This window comes from Puma concolor, chromosome A2 (assembly GCF_028749965.1).
Source record: "Puma concolor isolate L17-30 chromosome A2, mPumCon1.1.hap2, whole genome shotgun sequence".
Lineage (NCBI taxonomy): Eukaryota > Metazoa > Chordata > Mammalia > Carnivora > Felidae > Puma > Puma concolor.
The window spans coordinates 78,931,139-78,943,177 of record NC_141668.1 but is presented as its reverse complement, the minus strand read 5'-3'; the positions used below and the strand labels follow the sequence as shown (position 1 = coordinate 78,943,177).

General features: G+C 40.8%; 1 protein-coding gene across 1 annotated transcript in view; it reads right to left on the bottom strand.

Annotated features, from left to right (window-relative positions):
• The window catches only part of ABCB1 (ATP binding cassette subfamily B member 1), a 248,730-nt gene that overhangs the window by 6,142 nt on the left and 230,549 nt on the right, over positions 1 to 12,039 (bottom strand). Inside the window, exon 25 of the mRNA XM_086696779.1 lies at positions 11,429 to 11,626. Within this exon, the coding sequence (XP_086552905.1) occupies positions 11,429 to 11,626 (198 nt within the window). The remainder of the gene's footprint in view (positions 1 to 11,428; positions 11,627 to 12,039) is intronic.

Below are 12,039 nucleotides of genomic sequence, written 5' to 3'. Positions count from 1 at the left end.
CTGTAAGTAGTTGTTGATCTTGGGGAAATGAATTAATTTCTCTGACCATTTTGTTGTGGGTAAGACAGGTATTATGATAATAATTCCTATACTCATAAAACTGAGGACATGAGATTATGTCTGGACCTTACTCAGCACAGTGCTGGGCACTGAGTAAGTGCTCAAAGATTGTCAGCAGGCCTGGATGGGGTGGGGGATGAAAGGGTGGACAGACATCTACAATGTTGAGCCAATGGAGTAAGAAGGAGAAGCTATGTCTTTTCTAAGTGACCTGGCTCCCTGGGTTGCTCTGCAGAAGCCTGGAGATGTACTTTGCAAGAGAACTCTGGTATTCAGGTGAGAGAGCTATTCATCCCCTCTGAAGAAGACATCAGTGACTCAGCTTCAAGCTTTGCTCAGAGTGGTGGTGACCATATCCTGAGCTGTATATGCTCTTTGGATCCCATGTGCCTGGCTGGGTGCCCTTAGGAGACAGCTGGCCAGGGGTAGGGTGCAATCTTTGCTGCAGGAACACGGCTTCTGGTTGTGAAGCTGGCACGTGTGGGGATAGAAACAAAGCCATGACCTTGTTAGTAACAAGCCCAGTTGCCATGGAGACTATTCCAGCATCTGTGTTCCAGGCTTTCTTACAGTGTTAAGTGAAGGTGGGAAGTAGAAGGTGGAGAGAGGCAATAAAGACTATACAAGGATGTGGCGAAACAGCAGGTCTTGTTAGACTGAACACTGTACTTGAGAAATGGAAATTTCAGGAAACAAGGAATGGTTTAATTTTTTTCCAAGCTTATGCTCCTGGGAAGGAAACAGACATTGCCTAACTAATATAATTAAACAAATCTGAATGATCTCATCACGTTTTAATGAGTTTCCCTATCACACTGAATACAGTAACACTCTTGGCTCTCTTCATCCCCACATGATACACTGGAATTAGAAACTACTTAAAACCTGTTTCTGTAGAGAAAACATTTAGAAATCTAAAGATAAAAGAGATCAGTGCAGAGGTTATTTGGCTGAGGCATGGGTGAAGGTCTAAGGGAAGACCAAGGAACTCTGGGGAATCAGTGAACACTGTTCAAAAGACACTGGCCTAAATAAAAACTTAATGAGGAAAGTAAACACATTGGTAATAATGAGATCAAGCCAGATTAAAATGACTAGCCATCTCTATTCCAGACTGTTCAATGTACTGCTGCTTTCATCAGCACAATCAAATATGTGTTATTCTGCTATATATGTTTACTCTGAAATCACGATTACAGATAAATTATTGAGCACTGGCTATATTATAGGTCCTGTGATAAGCTTGTCTCATGCATTCTCTTGTTTAAACTTCACAACATCCCTTGTGAGGTAGGCGTGGTTTTAGTCTCCATTTTATAGATTCAAAAAAAAAAGCCAAGTGATACGCATGAGGACACACAATAACCAGAGGAGCTGGGATTGAATATATACACTACAGGTTCAGTTTTGGTAACACAGTGTCTTATAATTGAAAGATACCTTCTGTCCTCCTTCTAAGAGGAATGTCCCATGTTAGCTCCGGCACCTACCAGCTAATACCCAGACTAGGACAACAGGCTTCTGACAACAGTGCATGGCATGGACTAGAGAAGGGAAAAGGAAAGGTTGGGCAAGACTCAGACCACAAGCAATTTTACAGTGAAGTTAATGAAGTTCAGCTTCAAGGATCCTAATCTGCAGGTAATTGTTGGGAGCTGAACCGTGTTCTGGGAGGGGGCGGGGTGGGGGAACAGCGGAAGGCCAGGCTGCGGTTAGGAATCTTCCAGGTGAATATTTATGATAACCTGTCTAAAGAGAAAAGGGACCTGAATCTTTAAGGTTTCGATATTTTGTTGTGATTTGTTTTATTAGAAGTAAATATTCACTTTTATACCTAATTTTGCATTCATAACTTTGTATTCTTTTACGGAGAGTCCCTAAAAAATGTAGAACCTTCATGCCCCAAAAAACCTGGAACCTCCCCTCTGTACAATTTGGTGGCTTCATTTTTCAAGAGTCTCCAAAATTTAACCTACACCTTTCAAATTTATGAGCTCAGTGGCTCTCAAACGATGGTTGGCACCAGAATCACCTGGGAAAATTGTAAAAATTAATGGACCAGATCCTGACCTACTGGAATGAGCCAGGGTGTTCTTTAGTAGTTCTGTAAACCATTCTGATGGTTTGAGAACCACAGCTCAGGTCACTGTTTCTCAAAGTATAATTCAAGGCCCACTGATGGTCATGAGGATTTCCTGACCTCAGGGTCATATCCTTCCTTCAGTTCTTATGATCAATCATGCTCAGATCCACACACATTTTTACATGGCAACAAGAGCTACTTACTTGTAACCTACTGAGTTATTAAGGGTTACTAATTAATGGTCATTAACAAAACGGCACATGGACTCGTGTGTCTTGAGGACACTTCCACTATGAAGTCTGGCTTCTATGCAAAACTTGGCAGTACTTCAAAGCTCTAGCACAAATGTACAGGAGCAGATAATAGTGTTCCTTAAATAAGTAAGAACACTTGGTTTTCCTTGCATTGTCAGTGTTGTCTTGAGATGGTTATTGTCCGAGGCCCTCAGCATTCATTTCCATATTCCTCTGTACTACCTTTCTAGATAGGAAGGGCCAGAAGGCCAAAAACTATTTCTGAGACTCCCTTTTGGCTCTGGAAGTAATGGAGGTTATACCAGTGAGATGCACTGTGCAAAATCTGTAAGGTATGGACTCTCTTTAGCAGCAACAGTAAACTAACCCATGTGACTACGAATACAGTAGAGAGGCCATGACATTTTTGTTCTTCCTAAATGGGTTATAATTTGAAAGTTTAAGGATCAGATCTTTCATTAAATCTGCTACTTCGGCCCAAATAGGCTATATGGATATATGGACATTGGAGGAAATCACCTATCAATGTAGCTCACATTATCTCTTGCATCAAATGACATCTTGACTGCTCACCCTCTCAGCCTCATTCAATGGCTCTGTTTATCTCTTAAGAACCAGCTCTAGGTGGAGGGGCCAACATGGTAGAGAAGTAGGGAGATCCATACTTCCTGCGTCTCTCAAACAAAGAAGGGTTGAAGCCAAAGGACTTTGAACCCCAAGAGTCTGGAAGAAAAGAGACTGAGTCTAACAGGGAGACATCAGGACAACCAGATGGTCCATAGGCGGGTGATTGTGAATGGTAGGACATAAAACGGGCCGTGTAGGCATTGGAGGAGAAGGATCCCCTTCTGCAGAGAGAGAGAGAGAAAAGAAAGAGTGTCTGGGGAAGCATAGGACTGTATCTGAACGAGAGAAAAACCTCTGACAGGGACGGAGAGGGATCCCATCTCTAACTGCAGGGCTTTCTCCAGACTGGGGCTGGCTGCCCTATTCGTGCACTTGGGGAAAAGGGGAGCCACCCCTGGGTTCAGTGGTAGGTTAGGGGCACAGTCCACAATAGGAGAAAGCGGTCACCTCCCTGAAGTGCTGCTGCACGGGACAAAACCAGCTGGGACCACATATCAGCATAGAGAAGCGCTTCCCCAGTGCCAAGGCGCACAGAGCGTGAGTTTAAATCCCAGCCAAGTGCCGGGGCATAGGAGTCGGTGGAGCGAGACGGACTACCCCATCTGCACCAGCAGCACAGTGAGGACGACTCCAACAGAGTGATTTGGGACACTAGGTGTGTGGAGAAGAGACTGGGGGGGGGGGGTTGCCATTTTTCTCCCCACCACCACCAAGGCAGGGCCTCAGGGATCAGTCCGCAGGGCCCACAGTGGAGGCGGACCCGCCTACACCAAACCACGTCCCTCCATCCCAGGTAACTGTGTGCCTACTGGAGCGGGATAGACGCTGAGGAACCAGACGGCCCCCTCCTCCAGACCAGTGTTGCTGAATTGCCTGGATTAATTCTAGGACAATTCTTGTGATTTGGATATATTCTTCCTTCCTTTTCTCCTTCTTATTTCTTCCCTTCTCTAGGCTGGATATTCCAATTGTTGGTTTGTTTAAGCAGACATATTTAATCCATTCCCCTGATACATGTTCTACACCTCCTTCTTTACTTTCTGTTCTCTCTCTCTGGAATAATCAAGCCATACAGTTTCTCTGTCTGGGTAATTTTATCTTCCTTTCTTTTTCCCTTCTCCTTCTTTATTTTCCTTTCTCTCTCTCTGGATTAAGCCGTTTAGTCTCTCTGCCTGGTCAATGTTTATTTTCTCTCCCCACCCCGCCACCAACCCCAGTCATTTCTATCTTTGTATATGCTCTTCCATCAGCTCTACCCTGTTCTTTACTTATAGCTGGTGTTTCTGGTTTTTCGCTTTTGCATTGTTTGTTTGTTTGTTTTATTTGTCTTGTGTTTGTGTGTTTTTGTTTCCTGTTTGTCTGTTTGTTTTCCTTTCTAGGGCTACTTCAAGGAACAAATCAAAGCACACCTGGTGGAGGGTCCATAAGATCATTACAAGTAGGGAAATAAAATTACCAAAGTCACAACAACAGAGAACAAGTAACACTCCCCAAAAAACACCTCCTGAAGGGCCAGGCCCTGGACAGTGTATGACCCCCTTTAATATAGCAGTGGTCACAGATGCAGAGCACATAACAAGCTTTTAAAACTCATAAGGGACAGAAAACTAGCCAAAATGATGAAACAGACAAATTCTCCTCAAAAGAAATTCCAGGAAGAAGGGACAGCTAAAGAATTGATCAAAACAGATATAAACAATGTAACTGAACAAGAATTTAGAATAATAGTCATAAGACTAATCACTGGGCTTCAAAAAAGCATAGAAAACAGCAGAGAATTTATTGCTGCAGAGATCAAGGAACTAAAAAATAGTCATGATGAATTAAAAATGCTATAAATTAGGTGCAAAAGAAAACGGAGGTGGCCACAGCATGGATTGAAGAAGGAGACGGGAGAATAGGTGAATTAGAAGATTAAATTATGGAAAAGAGGAAGCTCAGAAAAAGAGAGATAAAATAATCCAGGATCACGAGGAGAGAATTAAAGAACTAAGTGATTCAATCAAGTGGAACAACATCAGTATCATAGGAATTCCAGAAGAAAAAGAGAGAGAGAGAAAGGGGCTGAAGGTATACTTGAACAAATCATAGCTGAGAACTTCCCCAATCTGGGGAAGGGAACAAACAGTGAAATCCAAGAGGCACAGAGAACTCCCTTCAGACTAACTTGAATCAATCTTCTGCCTGACATATAGTGAAACTGGCAAAATAAAAGGATAAAGAGAGAATTCTGAAAACAGCTAGGGATAATCGGGTCTTAACATACAAAGGTAGACCCATAAGACTAGTGACAGACCTATCTAATGAAACTTGGCAGGCCAGAAAGGAATGGCAGGAAATCTTCAGTGTGATGAACAGGAAAAATATGCAGCCAAGAATCCTTTATCCAGCAAGCCTGTCATTCAGAATAGAAGGAGAGAAAAGGTTTTCCCAAACAAACGAAAACTGAAGGAATTCATCACCACTAAACCAACCCTACAAGAGGTCCTAAGAGGGACCCTGTGAGTGGAATGTTGCAAGGACCACAAAGTACCAGAACATCATCACTACAACTGCGAAACCTACAGATAACCCAATGACTCTAAACCCATATCTTTCAATAAAAACAGTGAATGTAAAGGGACTAAATGCTCCAATCAAAAGACACAGGATATCAGAATGGTTAAAAAGACAAGGCCTATTTATTTGCTATCTATAAGAGACCCATTTTAGACCTGAGGATTGAAAGTGTGGGGATGGGGCGCCTGGGTGGCGCAGTCGGTTAAGCGTCCGACTTCAGCCAGGTCACGATCTCGCGGTCTGTGAGTTCGAGCCCCGCGTCAGGCTCTGGGCTGATGGCTCAGAGCCTGGAGCCTGTTTCCGATTCTGTGTCTCCCTCTCTCTCTGCCCCTCCCCCGTTCATGCTCTGTCTCTCTCTGTCCCACAAATAAACGTTGAAAAAACAAACAAACAAACAAAAAAAACAAACAAAAAAAAAATGAAAGCGTGGGGATGGAGAACTATCATGCTACTGTAAGTCAAAAGAAAGCTGGAGTAGCCATACTTATAGCAGACAAACTAGACTTTAAAGGCTGTAACAAGAGATGAAGAAGGGCATTATATGACAATTACAACATCTATCCATCAGGGAGGCCTAACAATTATAAATGTCTATGCTCCGAATTCAGGAGCACCCAAATATAGAAAACAATCACAAACATAGCCAATCTTATTGGTAACAAAGTGGTAATTGCAAGGGACTTTAATATTGCACTTACATCAATGGACAGATCATCTAGGCAGAAAATCAGTAAAGAAACAAGGGCCCCGAATGATACACTGGACCAGATGGACTTGACAAATGTATTTAGAACTCTACATCCTAAAGCAGCAGAATATACTTTCTTCTCGAGTGCACATGGAACATTCTCCAAGACAGATCACATACTGGGTCATAAATAGCCCTCAATAAATATAAAAGAATTGAGACCATACCATGCACACTTTCAGATCACAATGCTATGAAACTTGAGATAAACCACAGGAAAAAGTCTGGAAAACCTCCAAAATCATGAAGGGTAAAGAACATCCTACTAAAGAATGAATTGGTCAGTCAGGCAATTAGAGAAGAAATTTAAAAATATATGGAAACAAATGAAAAAAGAAAACACAACAATCCAAAACCTTTGGGATGTGCCAAAGGCAGTCCTAAGAGGAAAATACATTGCAATCCAGTCCTATCTCAAGAAATAAGAAAAATCCCAAATACAGAATCTAACAGCACACCTAAAGGAACTAGAAGCAGAACAGCAAAGATACCCCAAGCTCAGCAGAAGATGAGAAATAAGAAAGATCAGAGCAGAAATAAACAATATAGAATTAAAAAAAAAACAAAAACAAAACAAACAACAAAAAAAACCAAACCGTAGAACAGATCAATGAAACCAAGAGTCAGTTTTTTGAAGAAATAAACAAAATTCATAAAACTCTAGCCAGGCTTCTCAAAAAGAGAGGACTCAAATAGATAAAATCATGAATGAAAATGGACTTATTACAACCAACCCTCAGAAATATAAGCAATTATCAGGGAATACTATGAAAAACTATATGCCAACAAACTGGACAATCTGGAAGAAATGGACAAATTCCTAAACACCCACACACTAGCAAAATTCAAACAGGAAGAAATAGAAAACTTGAACAGACCCATAACCAGCAAATAAATTGAATTGGTTATCAAAAATCTCCCAACAAATAAGAGTCGTGGCCCAGATGGCTTCCCTGGGGCATTCTACCAGACATTTAAAGCAGAGTTAATACCTATCCTTCTCAAGTTCTTCCAGAAAATAGAGATGGAAGGAACACTTCTGGACTCATTCTATGAAGCCAGCATTACTTTGATTCCCAAACCAGACAGAGACCCAGCAAAAAAAGAAAACTACAGGCCAATATCCCTGATGAATATGGATGTAAAAATTCTCAAGAAGATACTAGCAAATCGAGTTCAACAGCATATAAAAAGAATTATTCACCATGATCAAGTGGGATTCATTCCTGGGCTGCAAGGCTGGTTCAATATTTGCAAATCAATCAATGTGATACATCACATTAATAAAAGAAATGGTAAGAACCTTATGATCTTCTCAATAGATGCAGAAAAAGAATTTGACAAAATACAGCATCCTCTCTTGACAAAAACTCTTAAGAAAGTAGGGATAGAAGGATCGTACCTTGAGATCAGAAAAGCCATATATGAAAGACCCAACACTAATATCATCCTCAATGGGGAAAAACTGAGAGCTTTCCCCCTGAGATCAGGAACACGACAGGATGTCCACTCTTACCACTGTTGTTTAACATAGTGTTGGAAGTCCTAGCATCTGCAATCAGACAACAAGATGAAAAAAAAGGCATCAAAATTGGCAAAGCAGAAGTCAAAGTTTCACTTTTCACAGACAACATGATACTCTACATGGAAAACCTGACATACTCCACCAAAAGCCTGCTAGAACAGATACATGAACTCAGCAAAGTTGCAGGGTACAAAATCAATGTACAGAAATCAGTTGCATTTTTATACACCAATAATGAAGCAACAGAAAGAGAAATAAAGAAACTGATCCCAATTACAATCGCACCAGGAACCATAAAACACCTAGGAATAAACCTAACCAAAGATGTAAAAGATATGTATGCTGAAAACTATAGAAAGAGCTTATGAAGAAAGCTGAAGAAGACACAAAGAAATGGAAAAACATTCCATGCTCATGGATTGGAAGAATAAATATTGTTAAAATGTCAATACTACTCAAGGCAATCTACACATTCAATGTAATCCCAATCAAAATTGCACCAGTATTCTTCTTGAAGCTAGAACAAGCAATCCAAAAATTTGTATGGAGCCATAAAAGACCCCGAACAGCCAAAGTAATTTTGAAGAAGAAAACCAAAGTGGGAGGCATCACAATCCCAGACTTCAGCTTCTACTACAAGGCTGTAATCATCAAGACAGCATGGTATTGGCACAAAAACAGACAAATAGACCAATGGAATAGAATAGAGAACCCAGAATTGGACCCACAAATGTATGACCAACTGATCTTTGACAAAGCAGGAAAGAGTATCTAATGGAAAAAAGACAGTCTCTTTAACAAATGGTGCTGGGAGAACTGGATGGTGACATGCAGAAGAATGAAACTAGATCACTTTCTTACACCATACACAAAAATAAACTCAAAATGGATGAAAGACCTGAATGTGAGACAGGAAACCATCAAAGCCCTAGAGGAGAAAGCAGGCAACAACCTCTTTCACCTCAGCCACAGCAATTTCTTACTCGACAGATCTCCTAAGGCAAGGGAATTAAAAGCAAAAATGAACTACTGGGACCTCATCAAGACAAAAAGCTTCTACACTGCAAAGGAAACAACCAACAAACCTAAAAGGCAACCGATGGTATGGAAGAAGATATTTGCAAATGACATATCAGATAAGGGGCTAGTATCCAAAATCTATAAAGAACTCACCAAACTCCACATCAGTGAAGAAATGGGCAGAAAACATGAACAGACACTTAAAAAGATGACACGCAGATGGCCAACAGACACATGAAAGGATGCTCAACATCACTCATCATCAGGGAAATACAAATCAAAGCCACATTGAGGTACCACCTCATGCCGGTCAGAGTAGCTAAAATGAACAAATTGGGAGACTATAGATGCTAGGGAGGATGTGGAGAAATGGGAACCCTCTTGCACTGTTGGTGGGAATGCAAACTGGTGCAGCTGCTCTGGAAAACAGTGTGGAAGTACCTCAAAAAATTAAAAACAGATCTACCCTATGACCCAGCAATAGCACTGCTAGGAATTTACCCAAGGGATACAGGAGTGCTGATGCATAGGGGCACTTGTACCCCAATGTTTATAGCAGGACTTTCAACAATAGCCAAAGTATGGAAAGAGCCCAAATGTCCATCAATTGATGAATGGATAAAGAAGATGTGGTTTATATATATAATGGAATACTACTTGGCAATGAGAAAGAATGAAATCTGGCCATTTGCAGCAACGTGAATGGAAATGGAGGGTATTATGCTAAGTGAAATAAGTCAGACAGAGAAAGACAGATACCATATGTGTTCACTCTTAGGTGGATCCTGAGAAACTTAACAGAAGAGCATGGGGGAGGGGAAGGGAAAAAAAAGGAGTTACCAACAGAGAGGGAGGGAGGGAGGCAAACCGTAAGAGACTCTTAAATTCAGAGAACAAACTGAGGATTGATGGAGGGTGGGGGAGAGGAGAAAGTGGGTGATGGGCACTGAGGAGGGCACTTGTTGGGATGAGCACTGGGTGTTATATGGAAACCAATTCGACAATAAATTATATTAAAAAATTGATGGCAATGTTTAAAAAATATGCTCTAGGTCTATCTTCTTTTATATAACTCATGGAAGTATACACCACATCTCTTCAGTGAAATTCTTTGAGTACAGACATCACCTGTAATTTATTAGAGCTCAACATTTAATATACTGCTTACTCAACATCTGTTAAAGACCATAATCTTTCCTGAAAGCTAACATTTCCTCCTAATTGCTTCATTTCTCTCTTCCTTTAGAGCCCTTTGTTCAAATTTCAACCACAAAAGTGAAGCATAAAGTCAGAATTCACAGAAAATATACAACAAGAAAATAAAAATAGAGGATAAAGCTTATGTCGCTGTTAAAAAACAGACTGAGTAGAATACAATAAAAATATTTATGAATAAGTCATAAATAAAAATATTTATGACTATAGGTTAAAAGTTTCATTTCCACCTCACTCATTAATCCAAGTGTGGCCCATATGGAGCTGGGGCATCAATTTGACTGTATGGAACAGGTGTCCATTCTGTTTGGTCAGTGCCCATGGCTTTCCGGTTGTTAAATATTTTTATTATCACCTGTGAGTATGACTAGTAACTAAAACTTCTTGCTATAAATTCTATTCCTTCCTAATCTGATTCTTTTCCTGTTCTGCACTGTAGTCACACTGCTCCCTTCATGACTTCTATCTCCTCCCCAGTACCCAAGATAGTCCCTGACAGGCACTGAGTAAATGTTTACTGAATGCTGAATGAACAAATCTGACCCTTCATTTATTCTTTTAGTTCAGGGAAGAAAAAGGAATCCTTCTATATTCTTTATCTGCTTCCCAAATTCATTTATTCCACTTTTTAGAAGCTATTTCAATACCCTCTCTCAATGATTTTATCTCATCCTTAGCCATAAAAATACTTAAGATTTCCCCCTGTTACACCTCTTCCCTGGCCTATGCTTCCCCCCTCACGCTACTGCTCTTACTGCTTTTCTTTCACCTTTAATCTTCTAGACGATCTGCATTCAGTCTCCACTTCCCTTTCCAGCCATCCCTCAGCCATGCTAAACTGTTTCCCCACCAATACCTCACTAAGAATACTTTAAAATGTCGTAAGTAGCCCATTAAATTGCCAAATCACATCCTGTCATTTCAGTCTTCATCTTACTCTACCTGTCCACAGCATCTGTCATTGTTGACTACCTTCAACTTCTCAAAACATTCCCTATCCCTGGCACCCACTTTACTTGTCTCTCCTAGCATCCCTCCTGCTCCTGTATCTTTCTGGCTACTTAAATTTTTGCTGGATCCTCTCATGAAAACAGAAACGTAACCGAAGGAAGGAAGGGAGATGGATGATAAAAAGGCTGCTCACAAAGGAGGGTAGAGGGGCAATTTGAGACAGAGGCTGGGGCAGCAGACACAGCTTGGAGATGGTATCTAGGATGTCACACTTTAAGTGAGGCTGTTGTTTAAAGACTGGAAAAACTAGAGCTCATAGTCAGGAATTAAACATATCCAAGCATTCCAATGATTAAACACTTAAAATGAGATGAATAAGTGCTCACCACTGTTCCGGCCATTGGGTCGTAGAACCGCTCAAGGAGCTGGACCACCGTGCTCTTCCCGCAGCCACTGCTGCCCACCAGGGCCAGCGTCTGGCCCTTTTTCACCTCCAGGCTCAGCCCTTGAAGCACTGGGATATCTGGTCGAGTGGGATAGTTGAACATGACTTCATTAAATGTCACATTTCCTTCCAACGTGTTCTAAAATCAGAACAGTAACAATAGAGATGATTACTGCGATCCTGAAAATGCATTGCAAACCCCCTCTATCACCAGGTGTCAGAAGACGGCAAACTTGTATTACAATTAGGCTGCATTTGTAACTGCCAGAATGTAATAAGTAAAATCTAAGAGAGTCAGTGTTTGTACAGCATGTATTGTTAATACAATACAAATGTGATAACTCAAATCTGTTCTCCAAGAATAGAGTACCTAACCTACATATAATAAAATCCGATTAACAGAATTTGCTCATAAATTGGGTGGTATTTCCATCTCCCTGCAGCCTTGTTTTACAAAAGTACTGAATGTTAACATACATTATTAGCATTTATTAAAATGACCTCATGATCTAGAAAGTTTCATTTTATTACCTGCGAATAAAAAACCCCCAC